This window comes from Podarcis bocagei (assembly GCF_964188305.1).
Source record: "Podarcis bocagei genome assembly, chromosome: 12".
Taxonomy (NCBI): Eukaryota; Metazoa; Chordata; class Lepidosauria; order Squamata; family Lacertidae; genus Podarcis; species Podarcis bocagei.
Genome location: NC_138137.1, coordinates 30,697,948 through 30,725,564, shown reverse-complemented (window position 1 = coordinate 30,725,564; position 27,617 = coordinate 30,697,948). Strand labels below are relative to the sequence as shown.

The 27,617-nt window shown below is 41.9% G+C and overlaps 1 protein-coding gene across 5 annotated transcripts in view; it reads right to left on the bottom strand.

Moving 5' to 3' along the window:
* THSD7A (thrombospondin type 1 domain containing 7A) overlaps nucleotides 1–27,617 on the bottom strand; it is a 268,112-nt gene that overhangs the window by 82,248 nt on the left and 158,247 nt on the right. For all 5 annotated transcript variants that reach the window (XM_081164264.1, XM_081164266.1, XM_081164267.1 and 2 more), the window contains one exon: nucleotides 6,021–6,212. In XM_081164264.1, coding sequence (XP_081020390.1) covers nucleotides 6,021–6,212 — 192 coding nt within the window. The remainder of the gene's footprint in view (nucleotides 1–6,020; nucleotides 6,213–27,617) is intronic.

Here is a 27,617-nt window from a genome sequence, read left to right as displayed (position 1 = left end):
TTAATAGTAACTGTTATTATATCTAGTGTACAATGTCAAAAGAAATAAAACAAAAATCCAATGCACATTAGTAGTTGAGACCAGCCGTTCCAACACACACACACACACACACACACACACTCAATGTGCCTGAACGATAATCTTGGTCATCTGATTGCCCTTTTTACCCATTGTTGTCTTTTTAATTGTATATATTGCTTGTTTTATGTTGCTATGTCCGTTGGCTAATGCGAATAAAGTTTATCTATCTATTTACACTCAGTGTGCTCACACAACTTATTAAAAAATAAGAACCCAGAGAGAAACAAGTTGGCAGAGTCTTTGAGAAGGGTTTGGGAAGGCTTCTCGCCACTGGGGGCTCTGGATGTCTGCCCCTGAACCTAGCCCTAATAGCCCTGGAGGCAAATGAGTAGAACTGCGGGGATTTATTATGCAAGAGTACAACAAACCATGGGTTCAGACTGCACATACAATTGTCTACTTGGGCTAGACATAGTGGCTGTGAGGCAATTGAAACTTACACTGTTTGTGTAGGTATTATAGCGTCAGCCTTCTAAAAAAGAGAAAAGGCCAATAATGAACACTGATATACTCCATGCATCTGGCAAAGAAGTTGCTGGGCCATAAAAACCTATGTCAAAGAATAAAATAAAAATATTTTTGTTTCAAAGGTGCCACAAAACTCACTAGGTGTTGTTATTAACTAAATTATTGCTTTTCTCCCCAGATGTGGATCTCTGTGTCTATGTCCATTACTGCTCCCCTTTCCAAGTGCTACATTCAGCTAAATGTTTATTGGCAAACAGTCATGGTTCAGCCAACACATGAGAACAGGTATATGTTAGAAGGCTTCCAGGACGCGATTCTTCAAGGTAATAGATATTTTTGGTTGATTCTTTCTGAGTCCATGGGTGTTAGGGTTGCCGTACATCTGGAATTTTCTGGACATAGCCGGTGTTTAGTCCCCTTAAGCAGCTTCCAGGCTGAAATATCTGGGAAAATCCGGACATACGACAGCCCATGTCGCAATTTCCATTAAAAATAGCTCAAAAACTCAATTTTCTCATTGGGATTTTGCAAAACAAACAAACAAACACCTCAACAACTTTGGGCAAAACCAAGAAGCTCTGGATTTTCACTTTTTGAAATATGGCAACCGTAATGGATGTGGAAGTCATCAATGCAGTCCCTTACCCAGGAGCACTGTTATAAATCTCAGAACTGCTGCTACTTCATACAGCAATGAAGTTGTAAAAACATAGCATGTCATTGATCTCAATAGGACATGGTTGCAAGTAAATGTGTTTAGAACTGCATTCTATGTCACAAGTGACTGTAACAAGCAAGTAGAAAGGACTAGAGATATAACCAGGAGAACTTACACTCAACAGTCTTAGAGGATAGCACAATCTTTCTCTTACATATATGGGATGCTAACCAGTGACTTTTGTATTCAATTAATTAAAATTAATCGGTCTTAACACCCATTAGCAGCTGAAGGAGCATACCCATACAACCACACTGAATGTTAATTGGAACTATGTTGCTAATCTGCTATCAAAGCATTAATTGATTCATTAGAGTAGTTAATCGGCCAAATGCTTTCAGGCCTAAAATTACTTTGGTGATAAGACTTCAGAAAAAGCTTCCTTCAAAAAATATATAATCCAGGCGGGCATAGACAAGACTGTAAGAAGGTTCATGAACCAGCCATTTAGATTTCAGGCAAACAAGACTAAAATGGGAGCTTTGAATCAAATGCATACACACTATAGGGAGTGCTGAAGAACTCAATGCCTCTTTGATTTCTGGTCTGAAATACAGCTCATTCCTAATAGTTAACCTAAGGAGTGTCAGGAACTAAGAACCAAACCTACAGTGGGAGATACAGGAACTTGCTTTAGACTGGAAAAGCAGAATGTGGAAAGGTGGAGGGGAAAGTTAAATTGCCATGAACTGGCAGAACGACGGGCAAGGAAGAGGAGGATCCCTGCGAGGGGTACAGCTGGGTCTGGGACACACCAGGGCAAGCAGGGGGCAGGGAAGGGAGTACTCACGGGGCAACAGAGGATGGCAAGAGGATGGGGGTCAGTGCACAGGAAGCAGAGCAGCAGGACCCATCACCAGAGAGCCCCCTGCCTTCATGAACATGGAAGGCTCTGACGTGTAGGAAGCAGCAGGAAGGGCACTCTAGGAGGCTGAGTCAGGCAAGGGCCCACAGCTCAGCTCCCTAGATGGCCAGGTGGGGCTCGCTAGCTCTGGGAGGAGGTGTGTGATTCCTCAGCTGGAGGAGGCTTGGAACAGGTGAGGGTCACTTGCCTCATCAAGCCCAGGCTAAGCATTTGTAACAGATGACCACATGCCAGGTTATCTGCAAGTAGATATGGCCATGTATAAATTTGAGATTTGTTCAGTTCAGCATTTGTAGCATTATGCTGCTCACTGCCTTTCTAGATTTTCAGGCTACGTTTTTGATGATCTCTGGAAGAAATTAGCTTGATGTCTGAGAGCAGATCAGCATCTCTTTTTTTATCAATTATTTAGTTGTTGTTTTTCCAAACAAGCAGAGAATGAGATGCAAGTACTTGACTGTATCAGGAAAAGTTTCCACACTGAGAATTCCTTCCAAGTTACAGATAAGCCTTTGCTTTGGGAATGATGACAATCCCCCCCCCCCGCAGTTATCGAATTTACATAAACATATCCCCACTACTATTTTACATAGCCAAGCTACTTAAGCATCTACAACTGAAATGCTTCCAGCCCAAAGGGCTTTTCTGCTGACAATCGAGATTCAGCATGTGTTGGCAGTGCCTAAAGCAGTGTCTGCATCCTGGCATAGTTCTCCCAAATCCAAAAATCTATTCCCAATTCTACCTTCCAAAAGCTGCACTAATTTAAATTTGGCTTCCACCATCTCCCAGAGAATCACTGCTGAAATTCAGCAGTATATTTGGATACATGAAGGGTTCCAAAGTGGGATACCAAAAGGATGTATTTCATGCCCAGTGCTTTAACATAAAGGCATTTTAAGGCCTAAGTTTCCATTTTTAAATAGCCTCTGCATGTCCCTCATGCCCTTAACTTCATGAAAATTTAAGCACCAAGCATGGAACATTTCAGGAGCTGATTTGTGTCTCATAAATCATGGAGCCAAAGAACCCATGCCTGGAAAAGTCAAAGTCTGTTCAACAAGCTTTTGAAAAGTTGATTTATAGCTCGCCATATGCCAAGGACTTGGTAGGTGGAGAAGGTAACTGAAGTGTTGAATTATAGAGGTGGATTTGTGCCCCTCAATGGTCCCCTAGTAGAACAGGTCAGATAAGTGGCCCAAGCACAGCAGAAGAAGGAAAAGTGGAATTTAATATAGTGAGATATACTTTAAAGTACATATATAGGACTAGTATGTACGTTATGTCAATCCATAGTTAAACTAAATGATGGTTTAAATGTGAACATGCAGTAGTATCCTGCTACACATTGCTAAAACTGTAGGTACTTTGTTCCTCCTGTGCTCCTGGCTCCTGCCATGCTGCTGAGAGCTAAGCCATGGTCCGCCTTTCCATAATGTCTGAACCCAGGCTTGCTTTTCTCCAAATAAACCAGGAATGGTAGTCAAAGTTTGCCCTTGGCTTGCCACTATCCATTAAATACAAGTGATTGTGATCGTATGTACAACAAGATGGCTGCCCCCATGATGTACTAATGTGTTTTTACCTGACAATGCAGAGATGTTGCACTTTGAAACTTCTCCAAGCAGCGTAAGTGTTTAAAGCCCCCAAAGGGGGGGGGGGAGAGAGAGCAAGCCCTGGATAGTCAAACCAGCCCTCAGAAAGGTTTGTAGAGCTGTGAACTAAACCACAGATCTAGGTTTTGTTTTGAGGACTGGTTTGACTGGATCAATGAGGTGGGTCTCACAGCAAATCCTAGACTGAATCAAAATTATCTGGCATCCCTAACGCTTACAACTTTTAAGCGTCTTTCAAAGTTGCTCTCCACCAAAGGGTTCGTGTTGACCTCTCATCATCATCTTCTTCTTTGCTAACTGAGTTGTGGACATAGAGAGAAAAAACCTGTTATGGGAATCCAAATCTGGTAATGCTCTCCGGTAGGTTGCTTCCCACTGAAACATTGTATGTCCTGCTGGAATTGCTTAAACCATGCTGTGCATTGCTGAAGGTGAGGAGACAGCCATTCTCTGTCAGGCAGTACATGGCAAAATTGCATAATGGATTTACTGGCATGGTGGGGACAAGAGATTTGATTGAAGTGAAGCCTAAATATTATAATCTAAACTGATACAGTTTCAGTTCGGAATTTAATCTGAGAAGTGAAAGTGACATGTCAGCTACTTTGGAAATGATATTACAGTTCCAGAGGATCTTTTATTCATAAATGTTATGCAGTCCCTACGGTCCAAGTAAATCCGTTTAATCACACATGCAACTTTTTTTTTTTAATAAAACTTACTCTTCATACATGTGTCATGCTTTTTACATGTTGTTCCCAGGAGGTTCCCATGCAGAATATTTGTTCATTATTTCTGCATTGCATTTGTATCCTGTCCATCCATAAAGACACAAATCATATAAAAGACTGCTTAGCTTCAGCGCCCCCCCCCCCAGATCATTCAGTGGTACAAATCACACATGCACCTTTCACAGCCAAGAGCTCAAGCATCTCCCATATGTACTCAAAAGTCTTTTGAAGCCTTTTCCGCTCTTACTCCTCTAAAAGGGGCCTGTATGCCAGAAGCAGCACACCTTTCAATGATCATCACAATATAAAACACAACAGTATAAATGCAGCCACCACGAAGGATGTAAGAAGCAAACTCAAAAGCCTAACTTTCTACCTTTCTTCGCCAAAGTTTATTTTTTGGCTTTGTTTTCTTTTTGCTTAACTTCTCTTTACTTGGGACCAGGCTTTGTGTTCACCTCCAGACACTGAGACTACACTCTGACAAAAAATGTTCAGTTTAACATATCGTATTAAGGACTTTCTATGCTCCCGTGCTCCAAAATGCTGAGAAATTATAGCTATTAATCACCATGCCCTTGACAGGGAGGGGTGTTATTTCGGCAATATGAATATAGTATAGCTATACTAATATTATGAACCTATCCTGTCGTTCATTCTGGCTTTACCACTCCCTTGGACCTGGAGGGCTATAATAAAACTCTTTTTTGTGTATGTGGCCCATGAAAATATAAGTATATACAGTGGAACTTCTGTTTTCCAAGTGGCACCAGCAAGGGGCACTCCACAAAATCAGGATGCAATTAACTAGGGAAGCCTTCCACAAAGACTCCAGCAGAAAAGAAAGGGAACTGTGCAAACCTTCACATGGCTATGTCTTGGCAGTGTCCAGAAGCCATTTTCAAGGCTGTGGTGTCTGCAAAGTGCATTTAGAAGCAGGCCTTTCATGGCAAGGGATTGATGTTGAATGGCTTGGAGGTACTGTTCTGATTTATATTAGAACTAGAATTTGCTTTCTTACAGTTAACTCAGCAACAGAGTAGCTGCTTGTGTATCTGTTATATCAATTACAAGCAGAACCCACAAACGGCTTATGCATGTCGTTTAGGTCTGTGCAGAACACCTTAATTCATGGATGTCATTTGCATGCCAACCACCCAAACAACATAAAATACTCTAATCTTACTTGTTTACAATACTCTGAGACCTTGCACATGTGCATATGTAGCATCAGAGTCCATAGTCCAATTTAATTTGAAAATGGGAGCTTAAAGGAAGCTTTAAAGGAAATCTATCTAAAACAAAACAAAAACCCACCTTATCTCAAAATGCACTAAAACAAACACTAACAATGTAAAACATAGTTAGAAAACGCAGAGCAGTATTTTAAAAATACCAACAGTAGTGCAGAATCATATTAAAGACAATGTGTTAAAGTTGCACTTTCGTCTAATGGCCCCCTGTTATTTCTGCAAATGTTTAAAAGGTAACATTAAGAATTCATAATAATATGCCAAGGCTGCTGAAAGGAGTGACCTTACCTTCACCTGCATATGCCAAAATGGAGCGAGCACGCATCTGTTTTCCTTCTGTGGTTTTGCCAGAGCAGGTGTGTGAGCAGGAGGACCAACCAGACCATGTGCTGAGTACACAATCCTTTGGGCATGGAACTTCGCAGACGATGGGGACTGGATAGATAGCATCTCTGCACAGCTGTCTATCAACCTCTTCTCCTGGGAAAGAAAAGGCCAGTAGCAGTCTATCATTGCTAATTTAACTTAAATTGAGCAGTCTTAGTCCAGATGGGCCTACAAATAAATTAGATTTCGTTGTTTTGTAAAAACAAAGTAATCTGATTAGTTATCAAAGTGATTGTGTCTCCGTGGCTTGATGCTATTAAGAATATGCTAAAATCTTAAAATGCCCTCATTAATTTGAGGTTGAGCTGAAGTGGTGATGAGAGAAAAGTCCATATTTGCACTGTGAAAGGACAAGGCTCAGTGTTAGCAAAGAAACTGAATTAAAACAACAACAGAAGAAGAAAACCACACCCTTCTTTAAAACAGAGCACCACATTTCAGGTTAGGAATTATTTTACTGTGAATAATAACCATTAGGGGTGGGCAACTGTCAATTTCAGATTCTCTCAGTTTCTCATTTTTCCAAACTTTCCAAATTATATTCAGCTTTGCCCAAAATGCACATGTTTGCAAAGCGATATTCCTTAATATAATACATTTTTATATATCTTTTTAAAATAATATATGCATTTTAGGCACATTGTACCTTAGTATATGCATTTTTGTACACCTTACTTGGCTGCAGAACTGCTTTGCAAAATTCAGAAAATCATGAATTTCAAAGAATGTATTTGTTTCACATCTTCTTTCAGAAAGTAAGAAATAGGTAAGTTCATTGGGGGGACGACTAAAATTAGTTTGCTGTGCCTCTCATTGACTCAGGCTCCACCTACTGTTTGTCTTCCTGCCTTCTGCCCCACCAGTCCCAATAGTACCAGCTGCCACTGGAAATGAATCCAATTTCTCCCTCATCCTTAGTATCTATACAATTGAGACAGCAATAACAGCAACACCTTACAGTGCAATCCTATGCCCAGTACTTATTTCTGAGTGTGTATGCATAGGATTGTAATATAAATGATGATAAATTACATGAAAGTCACTGGGGCAACTTACAAGGCACTTAATTTGACAACTCCACATCTACTTCTAGCATCGCAAAGATTACAGTTGGCAACATAAAGCATCCTTTTCCTTTGCTTTAAGTCATTTAGACTTTCTTCTGTATTACTGGCAGCCTTACTTTAGAGTGTACAGAAGGCTGAAACTACAAATTAAGCAAACTATGGACCAGTTAGCTAATTTGGCAAATCTGGTTATGAATTTCCCTAGTCCCACAAAGCAGGTATGGGGAAGCTCTTAACACTATGGCTGTGACCCCGTGGCTTTTATAAACTGTAGGTTTGGCCAAAGTTCTGGTGAAATCAATTGACCACGCTTTCAGGCAATTTGTCTAGGTGTGCGATATAAATATTCAGGGATCAGCAGGACAGTTTTCTGTGTACAATGCCCAAGATAACCACGTCTTGCAAAATGGGGATTAGGAACAGTGTTCTTTCCATTCTTCCTTAAATATTCGAAAAGCCTGTCAAAGAGCACTGGAAATATTTGAGGACGAGGAGCTATTCGGGTGTCTGTTAAGAAAAACTTGAAGAAGACGAGTAACTAGTTTTAGTTGGAGTCAGAAGAGGTTTCTAAATGCATCTGATTGAAGATACTGGCAAAAACCTCTTAAGAGAAGCATGGGATCCCAGGGGAATCACTGGCAAAGAGCTATTCCCACAAGTCTTTTAAGAGTCGACCTTTGGCTAGGACAGCAAAAGGCTTTCGGGGAGAACATTTTAAAACTCTTACATCAAAAAAAGATAAGATACTTGGTCCCACTTCATCATGAAGACCTAGAATCTCTGCACAAACTGTCCTTATTTTGTGAGCAGCAGAATATCAGGTTATATAGGTGAAGAAATTCAATGGCATTACGTATGGCTTATCCTTTGAGACTTCTCTGGAGTACGTGTAGTGTCAACAAAAACTGAAAAAGAGAGTTCATTATGTTGTGATCAGTTCATCAGGTCAATCATTCCACCGTAACAGCTAGTCTCAGCGATATAATTGAACATCATGATGTTCAATAAAATATAAGGCCAAGGTACAACAAAACATTTGAATTTTTTTTTAAAAAAAATTCAATATTCAGCTATCACATTCAAGACAGCTGTCAATATTGATAAATAATTGCTTATTTATTTGTCAGAGGAATGTTCTGGGGCCCATGGAAGCTGATGAACAAATCATGTTAACTGTCATATTTACTTTCTTCCAAACCTCTGGCCTTACTTTTATTACATCAAAAAATGTAAAAAACAAAACAAAAAACCCAACAACTTCTGAACAGACAAGTTGGAAGATGGCAGGTATTTTGCTTTGGATGTGAGGTATATTAGTAGCTAGCATAGAGATGAAGAAAAAGTGAGAGCTGTTTTAGGCACAGGGAATTCATGCCTATGCTTGCAAATTCCCCCATATCTTTCCTCAAAGGGCATAAGTTTGATTGGTGTACTAAAAATATGATGGCACATAAGCGAAGTCTCTTTTTCAAAAAATAAAAATAAATCAGAATTGCCTAAAGGCATAAAAATATAGTCACTAAATGCATATTGGAGTGATGTATTAAAACCCAGACTACTCATATGCAGGTCTTATTTGACTGGAGGCAACAATATGGAATGAGGCAATGCTTTATAACAGTTACTTCATCTCTTTGGGGGTTTATGCTGTTTAGATCAAATTGTTTCTAAGATTTCACTAATGATTTTATGAACAGCTTAACCTTTGTGGGCCCCACAATTTATCTCACAGCGTAGCATGCTACCAGGAACCAATCAGCCTTTTGCTGGGAAAGTAATTCCAATCACATCAACTGGCAGAAATTCCAACAGAAACTAGCTACTGTCGATAGAATCATATTTTATTTTTATCATAATATGGTAACACATAATGGGATGCAATGACTGTGTGTGTGAGAGAGAGAGAGGGGGGGGGGGAGATTATGTTTCTGTGTTTCTTTTGGATCCATGTTTTTCAGCCATAACACTGAACTGAAACCTTATCTTCTTCCTTCTTTTGTCTCTAACAAGCCCTGCTATGTGTTCCCCAACCAAGGGATTTGCCATTTATCCTTAATTTGGGCATCAGGTAGCACAGGATAACCATGAAAGTGATGGGAAGAAATTCACTGCCCAGGGATCAGACCAGTGGAAGGAAGCTTCAAAACTTATAAAAGAACAGCTGCTAATGGTATACAGTGGTACCTCGGGTTACATACGCTTCAGGTTACAGACTCCACTAACCCAGAAATAGTGCTTCAGGTTAAGAACTTTGCTTCAGGATGAGAACAGAAATTGTGCTCCGGCGGCGCAGCAACAGCAGGAGGACCCATTAGCTAAAGTGGTGCTTCAGGTTAAGAACAGATTCAGGTTAAGTACGGACCTCCGGAATGAATTAAGTACTTAACCCGAGGTACCACTGTATCGTGTTGACTGCATTGCTGCCTCCGCGCACAGATGGCTTAAATGGATTGGCAGCAGACCTGACTGGAGTGAGGCATTTCCAGGTCAATGTAATCCTAACCCCACTTTTCTGGGAGTAAGCCCCACTGTATTCAACCGAATTTACTTCTGAGCAGAATTGATTAGGATTGTGCAGTAAGTTTCACTGTGTTCAAAAGGGCTTACACCCTAATAAGCCTGTTGAGTGTTGCAGCTGAAATAATCTCAGAACCAGAAAATCATGACAAGGCAAAAGAAAAAAAAGCAACTGACTAGGTCACTAGGAAATAATTCTGTCCTTCTAAAAGAGGCAAATGCACTACCCATTTGAAGACCATCAGTTCCACTGCATAAAAGCCAATCCAGAAAACATTCTCCTTAAAAATATATGAAGGACAACAGCCCAACCCCTGACAAAGTTTGGGTTGCTGGTCAAAGAACTGACAATAATATTTAGTTTGCCGAAGAAAATAACTGACTGACTTCACTATAACATACAGAATCAAATTACTATAGAGCCTAAAACATCAATATATCATTTTTATGTAACACAAAATAAATAGAAATCCATTTAATCGAGGCAATAGTGAAGAGCGGAAAAATCAATCACATATAAGAATATATATATATATATATATATATATATATATATATATCACAGTACAGCTGCATTTAATACAACTGTCCTTTGAAATTGTAAAGGCAGAAATGGGTGAAGGGGCATAAGCTCTTGTCTTGAGCTCAACATTTGGTGGTAGGTTAGAAGCTACCTGTATACCAAAGCCCTGCTGTTTTATCAACATTCTGACACAGCTTAGATTTAGCTTTTGTAGAATAATACCATTCTACATTAATATTAAATGGGTACCTTCCCTCTGACTTACATCATTTTTGCTGTTAAATAAACAAAAAGAAAGAAAGAAAGAAAGAAAGAAAGAAAGAAAGAAAGAAAGAAAGAAAGAAAGAAAATGTTATAATGCTATGCTATTCAGTGGGGCTTATTCCCAGATAAATGGGGTGAGGACTGTAGTCTCATAGAAACAATGGGACTTGAGATAGCCATGACTAGCTTGTCTCATAGATTTCAGTGGGACTACTGAATGACTAACATAGTCTGGAACCAGCCCACTATCTTTAAAAACCCATTATGTTTTCTACTTATGTTGATGTAAAGGAGCTGAGCTGCAACATAAAATCTCCGAACTGTAGATATGGCTGACATATGCATTTTGCACGGTAAAAAAAGCACAGGTGGGAAAACTAAACTAGTTTATCACTGTCCTTTGCTTTCCAGGAAAACCACAATGCTACTTCTGTTTACAGATGCCTTCAAGCCATGCTCTGGGGCCAATAAGTGACTGATGGAGTGTAGCAAACTTTGAGTACACTGACTCCCAGAAGGCCCCTTGGGTTGAGGGTTGTAGCTGCCAAGGTTTACACAGTTTCATGTAAAACATTACAGTATGTCAATTTCTATGAAATTACTGAAATATTTACATCTCATTTGTGTGAAGCAGTAATGACCATCTTTTTAATACAAAGCAGACCAATTCACTGCTTTTGAAAGCTGATAGCCTATGATATAGGTAACTCTTTTAATGGGTCAATAGCAAAGTGCTTAGATGGAAAGCTCTTCAATCTGAGCGGGCTGAAAACAAAGAGTAAGGTTACTGTAACTACCATCATAGAGCTTCAGTATGCTGATGACAACGTAGTGTGTGCACGCTTAGAGGATAACCTCCAAACCATCCTAAATATCTTCGCAGAAGCTTACAGAAAGCTTGGCCTGTTGCTCAACATCCAAAAAACCAAAGTGCTGCACCAACAAGTACAAAAGAAACCTCTGCAGCGCCACAAATCCAACTCGATGGTGTAACATTGGAAAATGTTAATCACTTCTCCTACCTAGGCAGTTATCTTTCCACAAGGGTCAACATTGATGCCGAAATCCAGCATCGCCTGAGCTCTGCGAGTGCGGCTTTCTCCCAATTGAAGTGCAGAGTGTTTGAGGACACATTCGCAGGGAAACCAAAATGCTTGTTTACAAAGCTATTGTACTACCAACCTTACTATAGACTTGTGAAACATGGACCACTTACAAACGCCATCTCCAACTTCTCGAAAGATTCCATCAACGGTGTCTCTGAAAAATCTTACACATCACTTGGGAAGACAGGCGAACTAATATCAGTTACTGGATGAAGCAAAGATCACCAATGATTCTTCAACATCATCTTCATTGGACTGGTCATGTTGTGCGGATGCCTGATTATCATTTTCCAAAGCAACTACTCTATTCCGAACTTAAAAATGGAAAGCATAATGCTGGTGGTCAACAAAAGAGGTTTAAAGACTGTCTTCAAGGCAAATCTTTTAAAATGTAGTATAAACACTAACAACTGGGAAACACTGGCCTATGGGCGCTCCAGTTGGAGAACAGCCTTTCCCAAACGTGTTGTGGGCTTTGAAGACACTCAAACTCAGGACTAAAGGGAGAAATGTGCTAAGAGGAAGGCACACTTGGCAACCACACCGTGATCAACTCCCGCCCGAGAAACAATGTCCCCACTGTGGAAGGACGTGTGGGTACAGAATTGGCCTCCAGAGTCACTTACGGACTCACTGTTAAAACCGTGTTTATGGAAGACAATCTTACTCGGCTATGAGTGATCACCAAATAATAAGCAGCAGCTTAGCTGTACCATCAAGACCAATGAATGATTTCTAGAAAGGCTGACTTTTGGTGGGAATACCAAGAACTTTATAAATTTTGTAAAACACTTGGAAATGTTTTGTTGCAACTATAGGCAGAAATGATACTTTTTCATCGGGATGATGAGTATCTCAGCTACAGAAGCATTTTGGAAATTGAGTTATAATAGCATAACCATTCTGTCGTTGAATATTTTATAAGGTATTCTAAAAGTGGAAAGATTGCAGAGTTTAGGCAGTTCAGAATGGATGAACTAAAGCAAGCCAAAATATTTCAAAGTTCTGGACTCTTCAAACTATCACGTTTCCTTGACTATAAGTTGGGTTGTAACATTTGAACATGTTTGCATGTATGATACTTGAAATAGTTACCTAAAAATGTAATACACGAAGCAACTACTATTTGTTTTTAACAGATATATGGAATCATAACTTAATGGTGGTACTTTTTGCAATCAAGCCATGACAAGCTGACATGGCTCTGTTAGTTGTACTTGTATGCACTTAATGAGTTACTGATTTCCTATTCATATTCTCTAAGTCAATTACTTGTTAAGCAGCATCTGCATTTAATTAAGAGTCTTAATTAGTTGATACTTAATATTCTTAAGTCATTTCCTTTTAAGAAGCCTAAGTAAAAATAGCTCTGATTTCAATTAAGGCAAATGTTCAAGGGCTTCTTCTTACATCTGCTGGTGGGGCTGGGATATTTTTTCCCCTCCTAGTTGTTTAAATAAATGTCTCGATGCTAAAATCAGTCACATGTGACATTTTGTTTGGACCTCCTCACACTGACTGATTTCAGAAAGGAAAACATTTTCAGGACACTGATGCATTAATTTTCCACAAACACTGCTGTTTTCAATAACATTAATTAAAAACAATGATTGTATTTATGTTCACTGCAAAGCATTAATTTTGAATATTTAACAGGGATTGTGCTTGTCTTTGAATGACAAATTGTTTGCATGCCTCAAGAAAAAAATAAAACACTGTAACCAGGTTTGTTTAAAACTTCTTGTCACAATTACAGAACTGCAGACTTCATAACATCCTACCTGAGGAAGAGAGCAAACATTATGTGTTTGTTGCATGTATAATGGTACCTCGCAATACACACCATGAAGTATGAAGGGGCTGTGAGTGTCCCTAAAGGCCAGAAAGCTAAAATTAGCTAAGGATTTCTGACGCATGTCTGCCACATGTTGACAGACTTAACCAACATAGCAAATGCCACCAATCAGGCAATTATAGGCTCAAAATATATTTGCAGAATCAGGATAATTCTGTATACAGAACCAAGCACGACTGTGATGATATGAGGAAATATCCCCTACTGCTTGAAATATTGTGCCCAGGATAATAGACTATAAGGAGGGAAAGATAATTATAAGCCGTAATATATTCCATCCCTAAGAGATCTATAAGCTTGAAGAAGCACTGTTCACAAGCAAGCGGAATAATTGCTTTCTACTCCTATGTCTCACTGCCACACACATGAATCATGGCCAGGAAGAAAAAATCGGAAGGAAAAGTATCCCCCCTCCACAACAAGTGCTTAATAAGGGCTTCTTGAAATTCCACACAGTTCCTCCCACCAACATAGGTGGGGACTTAAAGGTTGTTCAGGAGTGACATATTCCCTTTACTGTAAGTGATTCTTTTGTGTACTGCTTCCTGCACTTCGTGAACGAAAGGAAATGTGGGAAATCCATGTACAAGTCTGTCCACAGGGTCTGGCGAGAGAGGATTAAATCGTCCATTACCACTGAGAGAGGACAGGTGATAGGGAGGAAGCTCTGTTCTTACTGAAGGGCGACTGCACTTGAATGGTGGTGAACAATGTTCAAGGTGGGTCAATGGCATTATTAGCTATTATTAGTCACTGGTGCCTTCACAATGCAAACTGGTCCGTTCTTAATTGGCCTCAGTACCTTTGTTGCCAATGATTCCCTTCAGCAATGGCAGGGCTTGCTTCCTTTACCTAGGCTGCAACAAAAGCCATGCCCCCTCCCCATTCATTTTCAATTCACTTCATATAGTTATAAGGGTTTGAGTTCTGTTTCCTACTTGGGTACATGGCTGGTATCCAAGAGAACTAAATAAACCTGCTCATTCATTGTCCAGCAGGTCTTGTTTGTTGTTTTGTTAAACAGATTTTAGTGTTGTAAAATACATTTTTCATTCTATATGGTGTACTGATTCCAGAAATATTAATAACACTGTATATATTATGCATTGTTTTGTGAATTTGAAACAGCTTTGGTTTTCATTTACTTTTTAAAATGAGCAAAATCCATGTGTTTATGCTGTGGCACACAGTATCATTCTAAGATAATGGGTATGCATTTGGGATGCAATATTAATATCTTCTCAAATCCACTCTCAGGTATCTTAATGGGAAATCATATGTATCTCCATTTATATTACAACCATCAATCAGGCTTATGCTCATGTAGACACTGTCTAAATTTAACAAACAGGGATAAAAAATAAAGAGGCAATGGAATAGTATTTCCCAATCTAAGAAATAAGTATTTTTAGTTGTAAAATACTGCACCATCTGCCAGCTATATACAGAAGATATATTAAGCAAGTGTGTGAAACAAACACTTTCCATAACCGTGTTACCTCAGAAAATATATTTTAAAATCTAATATCCTCAGGCATTCAAGCTGTGATAACTTGTTTTTTCCTCCCCTGATAATATGATCTCTTTCAACTTTGAATTTTCTGCTGGATAAGTTCAAGGAAAGGGAATAATGGAGTAGAACTACTAACTTCTTCTTTGTGAAATACTGCAATCAGAATCTAAATGGCCTAGAGCACTATATAACATGGTCAGGACATTTTCTTTGAGACCCCATTAGGTCTCAAAGCCTCTGGAAGAGGATGATGCAGGCCTGCACTTCCATGATTAGAGAGCAACATCAGCTAACAGGAAGGGCTGTAACCAGCCTTGCGCAAGAGGAAGGCAAGCTTGAGCAACTGGTCTTTGGAACAGGGTGAGCAGCGTTAACTTCCCTACCTGATCAAAGATAGATTTAAAATTAAAAAAATAAAAATGAGGACTAAACAGTGCTTAATACCATGCCAAACCAATTGTCAATTAAGCCCAACGCCATTAACATGCTTATTAGATTTATTTTATTCATTTTTTTAAAAAAATTAGCATCCTAAAATCACCATGTGTTATTTAGTAACATCTTTTCAGCAGCCAAAATCTAGCATTGTAAGAAGTAGAAACTGTTGGAGAGAAAGAAACTGCTGATTTGGCTGTTACCGGCATTGTTTAAGTTCTTAATTCACACAAATAGCATGGTGCCATGGTCAATGTTTTCTGACACAGGTGGTGTGCACTGAAACAGCACAGCACTTTGCGTCCAATATCAGTGGGCTTCTCCTGTGCAATTTGACAGCTACTTGAAACATTTTCAGGGTTCATTTGTTAATTCAGTCATACTGGGAATGATAAGGACAAGTGAACACCAGCGTATTGATCATAGTCAAGCATAGCAAGCTGCTCCCATGGCTTGAGTCAATCAAGTGTCATTTTGGTAAAAATGAAAAGTGGGAGGGGGGGAACTAAGTTTGAAGACAGGCAGGGGAGTAAAATCAATCTGAGTCATGGAACCAAAACAGATCAATCTATCCGACCGATAGGCCAAATTTAAATAAAGCAGAGCAAGGGGAATATAAAATGCTGAAGGGGCAAATCTAGAATATTTTATTAACTGTAGATTTCTAGTGTGTTTCTAACTACTGTGTGTGATACTATATTGCATGGATAAAGAAGCCAGGGCCCTCCAGACGTATTGGGCTACAACTGCCACCATCTCTGCCCACTGACCATGCTGGCTGGGGCTGATGGGAGTTGGTTCCCTATCTCTGCTACATTGGCTCATTTCTACCAATAAACACAACATGGATAATAATAATAATAATAATAATAATAATAATAATAATAATAATAATAATAATTTTTTATTTATACCCCGCCCTCCCCAGCCAAGGCCGGGCTCAGAGCGGCTTACAAGCAATAATAAAAACAAGATGAGTGATTACAACTTAAAAACAAAAATAAAATACAACATTAAAATAATGGAACATTAAAATATTAAAATGGAGCCTCATTGCAGGAGAAGGAAAAGAAAAAAGAAAAAGGGGGCGGAGGGAATCAAATTGGCTCCAATCCAAAGGCCAGGCGGAACAACTCTGTCTTACAGGCCCTGCGGAAAGAGATCAGATCCTGCAGGGCCCTGGTCTCATGAGACAGAGCGTTCCACCAAGTTGGGGCCAGTGCTGAAAAGGCCCTGGCTCTGGTTGAAGCCAATCTAACTTCCTTAGGGCCTGGGACCACTAGGGTGTTGTTATTTATGGACCTTGAGGCTCTCCGTGGGGCATACCAGGCGAGGCGGTCCCGTAGGTACGAGGGTCCTAGGCCGTGAAGGGCTTTAAAGGTCAAAAGCAGCACCTTAAATCTGACCCTGTACTCCACCGGGAGCCAGTGCAGCTTGAAAAGCACTGGATGAATATGCTCCCATGGCAGAGACCCTGTGAGGAGCCTCGCTGCAGCATTCTGTACCCGCTGGAGTTTCTGGGACAGCTTCAAGGGCAGCCCCGCGTAGAGCGAGTTACAGTAGTCAAGCCTGGAGATGACTGTTGCATGGATCACTGTGGCCAGGTCGGGGCGGGAAAGGTAAGGGACCAACTGCTTGGTGCGGCGAAGGTGGAAAAATGTCGCCTTGGCTGTTGCTGTGACTTGCGCCTCCATGGAAAGGGAGGCGTCAAGGATTACACCCAAACTCTTAACGGAAGGCAATGGCACTAATTGGGCCCCCGCAAGAGAAGGGAGTTGGTCCCTCATCCCCATGCTATCCCGACCTAGCCATAGGACCTCTGTCTTTGAAGGATTTAGTTTCAATCGGCTCCCACGAAACCATCCAGCCACAGCTTCCAAGCATCTGGTCAGTGTGTAAGGGGCCGAGTTGGTGTGGCCATCCATCAGTAGATAGAGCTGAGTGTCATCAGCATATTGATGACAGCCCAGCCCAAAGCTCCGGATAATCTGGGCAAGAGGGCGCATAAAGATGTTAAAAAGCATTGGGGAGAGAATTGCGCCCTGCGGCACTCCACACACCAAGGAGTGGCGTGACGACATTTCCCTCCCTAGTGCCACCCTCTGTCCCCGACCAGAGATAAAAGAGCACAACCAGTTACGGGCTATGCCCTGTATCCCCACGTCTGCAAGGCGATGGTCCAGAAGATCATGATCGACCATGTCAAAGGCTGCTGACAAATCTAAAAGGATCAGCAGTCCTGACCCGCCTCGATCCAGTTGTCTACGAATATCATCTGTTAGGGCAACCAGAGCCGTCTCCGTCCCAAAACCAGGACGGAAACCGGACTGAAATGGATCTAATGCCGATGTTTCCTCCAGAAACCTACCAAGCTGTTCAGCAACCGCTCTCTCAATTACCTTACCCAGGTATGGAAGATTTGAAACTGGGCGGTAATTGGATAGGTCTAAGGGATCTAATGAAGTTTTCTTTAAGAGTGGACGCACCACTGCTTCCTTCAGTTCCCCTGGGAATGTCCCCGTGTCAAGGGACAAATTGATAATTTCAACCAGGGGGGTCCGCGCAACATCTGGACACTCCCTAATCAGCCAAGACGGGCACGGATCAAGGAGGCAGGTGGTGGGCCTACCAACTTGGAGGAATCTATCCACATCAGTAGGGAGTATCCGATCGAAATGGTCCAACACTGGACCTGAAGTCAGTCGAGGGGCCTCCAGTTCAGTCACTGTGTCTAAATTGGCAGGGAGGTCACGGCGGAGCAACAGGACTTTCTCCGCAAAAAAGCTCGCGAATGCCTCACAGCTGTGGGTCGAATTTGTGCTTAAATTTGGTTGTCCTCCTAAGGACGTTATTGACCTAATTATTCTAAAAAGTTGTGCCGGGCGAGAGCTAGCGGATGCAATGGAAGCTGCAAAGTAAGATTTCTTAGCAGCTTTCATAGCCATCTCATAGGCTTTCATAAGCGTCCTATAAGATGTTCTTGAGGCTCCGTCACGAGTCCGTCGCCATACTCGCTCTAGCCGTCTGAGATCCTGCTTCATTTTCCGGAGCTCCTCAGTAAACCAAGGGGCCCGGTTTCGACGGGGTCGCAGAGGGCGCTTAGGCGCGATCACATCAATGGCTGCCAAGAGCCGGTTATTCCAGTCCTCAACAAGGTCATCTAATGAGTCGCCAGGAGGAGCAGGGTTCCGCAAGGCTTGTCGGAATCTATCAGGATCCATCAGTTTTCGCGGACGAGCCCAAATAGGTTCGCCACCCGAGCCGGGGAGGAGCGGGAAGTCAATCTTGGCTTTTAAAGAGTAGTGATCAGACCATGGCACTTTCACAGCAGGGAGCATGATCACATCTATGCCAGCCCCAAAGATCAGATCCAACATGTGGCCTGCTTGATGAGTGGGGCCCAAAACAAATTGGGAGAGCCCTAGTGTTGCCATGGAAGTCACTAGGTCTAGAGCCTGTGAGGAGGGAGCGGCATCGGCATGGACGTTGAAGTCTCCCAAAACCAGTAGGTTTGGGAACTCCAAGGCCCAGCCCGCCACCACCTCCAGCAGATCTGACAGGGTGGCTGCAGATGTGCTGGGTGGTCGGTACACCAGCCAGACAGCCAAGCTCTCCTTGGTGCCCCACACGAGACCAACACATTCAATGCCAGAGATCGCCGGTGATGGCAGAGCTCTGAAAGAGCAATCCTCCCGGAATAACAATGCTACTCCTCCCCCCCGACCTACAGTCCGCGATTGATGGAGGACAGAGAAACCTGGGGGTGTTATCTCATGTAGGGAGACTACTTCGCCTTCCCGTACCCAGGTCTCCGTCACGCAAGCCAGGTCAATCCCCTGCGAGACAAAAAAGTCACGCATGGTGGCAGTTTTGTTGCCTATGGACCTGGCATTGCACAGCACCAATGACGGAGGTGTGTAATCCTTGTTTTCCCTACCCTCATCCCTTGGGATGGGGCGTAGATTGGAAGGGGTTCGAGGATCACTGCATCTCGAAACCCTTCGCCGATAGAGATATCTAGCCCTACCGCCATTCCTCCCTAGCCCTTCAATTGTGGAAATCCTAGATCCCATACTAGCCTCCCCAATAGATGGGTAACATCCCCTCAATAACAAGTCATCCTTGGGCCAGGACTCCTGGGTCAAAATGGTATGGGAAAGAGGTGGAGGTCTGATAGGGTAAGTATCCCTAGAAGATAAAACCCAACCAACGTCACCCCAAGCGGGGGGGACAGTCCCATGGTGTTTCATTAACTGTCAATCCCCCTCTCCCTCCTGGGTTAATTGGAGGATTGTTGGTTCTATCTGTGGCTGTGGAAGTATTAATGAGGTATGTGTTATAAAATGTGGATCACTGGCCAACAAAGAGCCAGATTCGAATTCGGAAGATCTGTCCATCCTGTCTTGCCAGGAGTACAGTAGAGAAGGCTGATCATTCTGATAAGTTTTTGGAACATTAGGCAAAGGTCCAGATGTAGAGTTGGTGCTGGATATCTCCAGATTGTCAGCAACATAGAATTCTTTAGGTGTTGTTGCCATAGAAATGTCGGAGGTGCCAAATTCCTCATCTAATTTTGTGTCGTTTGAAAAGGGAACAGGGAGTTGCACTGATGTCTTTCTATGGGATAAAGAGCTATTGGACGTCTTTAAATATTGTGCTCTAGGCTCTACTGTCCTTATATTTTGGGTAGAAATCTCAGTCTTTATACTCATTAGCCTCTTCTTCAGGTCTTGTAATTCTAGGCTTACAGAGTTCTTTTCTTCCTTCGGGCAATTAGTATTTCTAGTGTTGAGCTTGGTTTCCTTTATCCGCATTAGCTTTGACTCTATGCAAGGGACCAATTGCCTCCTTGTTTCGTCTTTAAATACCCTCACTGGGCGGAGAGAGTGGGACCACCATAGAGTATCCTTTATCTCCATGAGTCGAGATGGGAGGGTTGATGACCTAAAGGTCATAAATAGGCGCATGGTGTTTCTCAAGGTAGGCAGGAAGTGGAAATTTTCTAGATCTACATTTCGGTAATGGTAATTCAAGAGCTGAGACAAGGACATAGTAATTTGTCTGCGGTTCATCCACCTATGAGTGTATCGGTGAATCTCAAGCATTATCTGGTTCGTTTGCAAGACTTGACAGGACCTCACTTCATCCATAGTTTGAGTTGGTGAGTTGTTAACAGAGTCATTTCTTATCATCCCTTGGGCATTTAAAGGGGAGGAACTAGTATCCAATTGTTTCTCAATGTTAACTATTCTGGTGAGGATTTCATCCAGTCTTTGGAGAACCAGAACCATAGTATCTGCAGACAACATGCAAATCTCTTGGTAGGGGTGCGTATCCCGAATTGGTTGAAAGCAGGCTCCTCTGACTTCTAGAGGCATGGGTGGGTCAGCGTTAGGAGTGGGAGGAATCCCTCCTGCTCCTGTTCTTGCCCTCTTGGACGGATTAGCTTTCTCTGGGAGGAGGAGGGTCGGGTCATTGAGATCCTCCTTAAGGGGGGGTGAGGTTCCCCCAACGTTGTTACTCACTGTTTGTTCTATTTGCTCCAATTTCTCGGTTTCCTCAACCCGCTCTGTTTCTGAGCCAGGGCAGATGGTGTTGGCTCTCTGCCGATTCTTTGTTTTAGAGGAATTGTGAGTCTCAATAATGGTCTTCTGGCTCTTTGCACCTCGTTTTCTCCTTCCGGCAGGCATTCTCAATAAGGAAGTCCAGCTGATGCAATCCAGCTCAGGCAGGAAAACCATCCAGCAAGCCATGAGCATGAATAATAGATCAAAATAATTCCATCATGTCCTGTCTCTATGCTGCCTTCTTTAAGTTTTGGGACCTAAACTCTGTTTCACCATGAAACAACCTACTTCTTAATGTTAAACAAAGAAACAAAAAAATAATAATCTAGGAGTTTCAACAAAGTTAGTCATTGTAATGAAACAAAATGGTTAGGGGGGCTATGTTTCATGAACAGCTCAGCTGAAAACAGTTTGTACGCATTATTGAACAGCTTTCCTATAACTCCTGTCTTGTTTGCATTAATTTATAAAATAGATAATCTCTTCCTGGTGCTTTGATTGTTTCTACAGTTAAGATGTTGAACTATGTCTTAGATTCTGCAGTCCTCGGATCTTGAGCTGCCCAACCGTTGGAAGTTCATTATACTGAAATCACATATATCAGGTCTTTAAAGTTGCTGCTGAGGAAGCTGACGTTCTCTTGAGGATTTAGATATTCCATAGCAGGTAAAAGAATGATTTCACACTAATAAGAACTCCAAAAAAAAATTGTGGTCTAGATTAAAGAAAGGTCAATAAGCAAGAAAAAGCTGAGTGAAGGAAATGAACATGACAGGCTAACGGAGAAAATAATAGGCTAATAAGATGGATTTTTAAAATATCATTCATCCATCAGCACAGTATTTCCAAGGCTTAATACCATTTAAGAAAATCATTTACGTTAGCAAAATGGCCATCAAAGAAGACAGGTCATGGGTATAGTCAAATCGCTTTTGACAGTCTTGCACTGCCTTCCTCCCACATCGCTGCTTTCCCATCCTTGGTTTCTGTCTGTCTTGTTTAAAATAGTGGTGGCCAAGCTTCCACAGGGTTGATTAGAAACCAGTTTGATATTCACAAGCTTTCTCAGTAAACATTCAGAAACAGGTCATCTGTTGTACAGTAGTTCTGTCCCAGCTTGTAATGTTGTAATGATGCACACTTGATCCATGTGCACCTTATCATATAGTCCACAGGAATCCGTTTCATCTGCAGCTATAGCAGCGTCACTTGGAAAACTAACTGCCCCATGGAGAAACAAGCAAACCATACAGAGGAACAAGGGAAGGGGATTTGGATCTGGAGAGGGGACAACAATCATAATTAGGGAAATGTATGCATACCTCTCCACATACTTAAACAGATATGTAATTTAAGCATTTCATATTATTGTATTATTTTCTATGCTTATAAAAAATATTTTAAGAAAGAGAATTGATCCCAGTAGAGGTGATAATAGCCAAATGGATGGCTGCTTGGTCATTCAATGCGGAGCAATCAGTGAGAGTTCTACAGAGAACCGGATCAAAACTTTCTGTGTACTTGCCTCTAAAGCAATTAGCTGTGGACACCTGGTCTGCTGAACACATGTGCAAAATCTCATTTAACATGAAACCCTAGGTAGAGGTAGAGGTTTAAAAGCCATATAGAGAACACAAATGGGGGAAGGGGTGCAGGATCTCAGCAGCAAGGAACATGAAGTCCATTCTAGAGCAATATTGTCTACACTCATTTCACAATAGCTTTCCAGGAATCTTTCCCATCCTACCTAGAGATTGCAGGGATTGAACCTGTGGCCTTCTACATACAGTCATGTGTTCCTACCACTGAGCTACTTTCCTTCCCCTATTCCCTCTAGCTGGCTGCATGAAGTGGAGGTTGAAGGGACAAAAGATGGATAAGAAGGTCCTCATTCACTGTAATGTCTGCAAAGGTGCCACATAAAGGGTGGGGAACCTGTGGCCCTCCAGATACTAGAGTCCCACTCAACCTTGGCCATGATGGCTGGGGCTGATATGAGTTGGAATCCAACAACATCTGGAGGGGCACAAGTTGCCCATCCCTGCTGCGAATGATACAACCAGTACACATGAATTGATAAAAGCAAGTCTTCTTGAGCAGGCAGCTCAGCATATGTGCCTACAGTTTGTGTGTTTAGGGGATCTGTGAAGGATGTTTATGGAATGTGCAAAGGCTGGGGGAGGGAATTTCTGTCTCTCACCTATATACACTGATTTCACATACAGATAGGTAGCCGTGTTGGTCTGCCATAGTCAAAATAAAAAAATTCCTTCCAGTAGCACCTTAAAGACCAACTAATAAGTTGGTCTTTAAGGTGCTACTGGAAGGAATTTTTTTATTTTGATTTCACATAGTTCAACATCTGCATAAAGCTAGTCCGACTCAGAGAATAACTTCTAGGGAGAATGGAGCTCAATTTATAATACTGTCAAACAATGTGAGCTGGAAAAATGTGCATACTGAACCAGGTCATTATGGATTTTGGTGCCATCTATATTTAATAATGATGATGATGATGATGATGATGATGATGATGATGATGATGTTGTTGTGGTGAGAGAAGTTGCGCTATGAACCCTGCAGCAATATAAACTGCCACTGTTGTACTATATGATGGTCCTGGTATCCCCATCTTGTGAGGTGGGGAATTAAGCAATTATTATTTCCCTAGATTACTACATTTATGTCTTCCTCAGCAATGTTAGTACAGAATCTTTCACTGCATTATTCCAGTCAGAGAAATGCTTATGGCAGGTGGGGAGAGGTTGCAGTTTCTGTACTGTTTCTGAGCAGAGTAGATACAGAGGCACTACACTTATCACAGCAGTCAAGATGGCCCCTTGCACTGCCACTAAGCCATCTCTAATGAAATACCTAAAACATTTCAGGTCAAAAAGGAACCCCTACAATAATGCTGCTTAATCTCTGTATGCACATTTTACATTTGTTGTACCTTTGCCGTTCACAAAGGTTAATCTGCAGCATGGAAAAGTCTTTACCCATCACCTGAGACCTTTAGCCAACTAATCCATGCGATAGGAATTATGATTGGCGTTGATCTAATTTTGCAGCGGGGGGAATTGCTTTTTCTTCTTCTTTTTAACTGCAGCTGCTCTAAATTTAAAGGCTGAGCAGCCAAGTTGAAAAAGAAATCCCCAGCACTTCCTTGTCAGCAAAGAGGAGAGAAGTTCTTCTTTTTTTTTTTAATAATAGCAACAATAATAAAATGCACAGGAGTATATTATATTCTAGACAATGACAACTTAGGGTACTAACTGTCAGGTCTCCCCCTCCAGCTTGAATTAAAATTCTGATTACTGCCATGCACTGTGGAAAGGCAATGACAATCTCAAGCCTCTGGCAGAAACGCTGGAGGATAAATCTATTATCCCGGTATTGTCCGAATGGCTGTAATGGCTCCTCTCTTTACAACAAATTGAATAGACATGCTCATCCCTAATTATACACAACACCCCCACAGACACTGCTATTTGAGCCTAATTGTAAAATAAGAGACCTCAGGTTTAAACATAATATCCCAGCTAATTATATTTCAAACACATTAAATGATGCAGAGAGCAGGAAAAAGGAGATACTGATCTGCTTTATGGGCTTAGTTGATAGTAAAGCAATGAAGTTACCGTACAGCAGCACCCCATTCCCCCGAGATGTAAAACACACTGGCTTCTTACAGTGTGTAGTAAAGAACCCTGGGGCGGGAAAGGAGGCTAAGAAATGCACGGACACTTCAAGTACTTATGAGTCTTTGATAATGTGTTATTTCAGGTTTAGGTTTTAAACTCTGGCTGTTTAAATCGAAGTTAAGTTGCATGTGTAACTAGCTGTGGGAAGGGAGAGCTAAAGAGGAGCCACCTGAGATGAAGGAGTCTTAAGCCAAGATCCTTTCCTTCACACAAACTGAGAACTTAAGACATGCATCTTGTTGTACCTGCCTCCCTCTTCTCTTTCACAGCTGCTAGGTGCTGTGCAGCGCTGCACAGGACAATTATGCGAAGTATTTAATGAACGTCCACGCAGACAGTTTGCACATAGCCCCAGCCTTCGCACTGGCTGTCATCTGAAACCACTAGAGATGGTTGTTAGAGAAGGGAAGTTATAAACCGTGCAAGGGCTTAGAGGTGGAACTCCCTAACCTCTGCCATTGCTATACAGGAGCATGACTTATACAGAGGCCATTGTTCAAAGCAGCGCAGACAGTGGCTTCTCCAGGGTTTCAAAGAGGAGACTTCCTAGCTGTACTTTGTCAATGAATAGTGCAATTTTCATTAAGAACATTCCCTTTAACTAAAGACTGCTTCACTTGCAAGGCACTGCACCCTGCAGGAAGCACGTTCTCAGGTATGCAAAGATTTCCATCTATACAGTCAAGGCACTCCTAAAATTACCAGATAAAGCAAGCATAACGTAGGACTGCAGGAAGCTGTCTCTCATACCGCTGAGCCCCTTGGTCCTTCTAGCTCAGTCCTGTGCACACGGACTAGCAGTCGCTCTCTAGTGTTTCAGAGGGGAGACATTACGCATCCTACCTGGAGGCACCAGGGGTTGAACCCGGGACGTTCTGCATACAGAGCATGTGCTCTAACATTCGGCTACTGCCCTGCCTCAAACTTTTCCTAAAAATGCTTCATGTCAGAAGCTGGCTGGGAGAGAACGAGGAGCCTACAGTCCTGAATGCTGTTGCCCTGTCTGGTTAGCTATCAGAACTATGGGGAGACCCTAATGCTGAAGTCCTTCTTTTGGTCATCCTACAGTTTGTCAGAGAAGCAGGAAGGAGGTGCCAACCATGACACACCAACACAGCAGAATAAGCAATCGTGGCAGGTGGTTCTGCAATGTCTTTTCCATTCTCTCAGCTCCAGCTTCACCAAACTTCTCAAATGCCTGGGTTTGTTTGTTTTTTGCATTGAACCATGCACAGAAATGCAGGATTTCCTAAAGATGATACTGAAGACACTATATGCAGCAGGATGAGTAGAAGAAAGGCAGTTAACTGACTTTCATGAGGAAAGGCAATGCCCTAATAGCCTCCTCGTCAGCTGCATCATCCTTCCCTTGGAAATCTCAAGGGCTAACAATGTCCTCTTTTATAATGAAAGCTCGGGACTGTGTAATTTGATTTGAGCTTTGCCATTAAGCAACCCTGAGAAATCTCAAGACAAGCTATGACTTAAAGGGTTGGCATGCCTGTGAGTGTTGTTTGAGACACACAGCATTTGACAGCTATAGCCATCACCTCGTCGTGTAGTAATGTGGCTGAACAATTAGGAAGATATCTCCATCCCTGCCCAATGTGGATGTTCATCAGAGTGCAGACTTATTGCCTACTCTTCACTAGTATTTGTGTAGACATTTTCCTATAAATGATGTACTTCAACAAGCCTGGAACTGCCAGAAAACCAAATGGTGTCTAACAAAAGTACTTCCCCAGGCATGTACAAAGTCCATTTTTTTGGGGGGGGCCTAATCCAGCCTGCCAGTCAGTTTAATCCGGCCCTTGTGGCAGTTCAATCCTTACAAAAACTCAACAATTTTGGGGTAAAAATCCTTAAAAAGGTCAACAACTTCAATCCTAAAAAAGGTCAACAACTTTGGTTAGCCCCCATGGCCCTTCATTTCATCCAATCTGGCCCTCTTTGAAAATAGTTTGGACACCACTGCATGACTAGTGCAAGGCTTTCACTTTGCGCAACAAAACTTCCCCTCCTTCTCCTCTCCCTGCTTACCTCCCTGATCCCCCTGCCTTATCTGCTCCAGAGGGTTGGGGGAGCCCCCAGAAAAGATCTAGGTGATGTGTAGGGGAGAGAAGATGGTGACTTCCATTGCACAGCCCAAAGTCCTTGCGCTTCAACATTGTTGAACACTGCCCAAAGAGTATACGCTGTATAGCAAACTGCATGTTTATTATGTGTAGTCCCACACTGTGGAAGTGTTTTCTCGCCGTATTTGATGTTATTGCAGGTGCAAAGGTATGCCACACTCTGATGTGCATGGCCATATGGGGAAGGGGCAAAAGTTAAAGATCCAAAAGTTAAAAGGATTAGGTAGAATGGCATGGGAAAGCCTTGCCTCTGCCAGAGACCCTGGAGAGCCCCAACAAGTCGCCTTGCATGCCTTTTCCCACCTGACCTGGGAGGGAGGGGCCCTGACTGACTCCAGCTACAATAGCTGAGGCTGCTGAACAGACTCTTGGGCTGGGATGTTTGGGAGCTGTTGTTGGAGTGGGCAGTTACTGCTGGTGGGAGTGGGGGTTTGTATCTTTATTTTAGATCTTGTGATTTGTGTGAAAATTGTTCGGTTTGTTTTTGTATTTTTAAATATGCTATTTATTGTTTATGACTACTTTCATTATGTTGTAGTTATGCATTTTTATTTCCATTTTGCAAGCTGCCTTGAGCATGGTTTGAACTGTGGAAATACAGCATACAAATAAAACTCACCTTGGAGAATAAGGGTTGTTAGGCAAAGGACATATGATGCGCTCAGCTAGCTACATGAAAATAAAGCTTACACTCTAATTCTTAGTTTTCCCAGTTGAGCCCCAACTCAATTATAAAGCAAAATCTGGAGTCACAGTGCAAGACTAGATACAGCTCTGTGTGCACAAGTAATCAACTCCAATTCCCCCTGCCC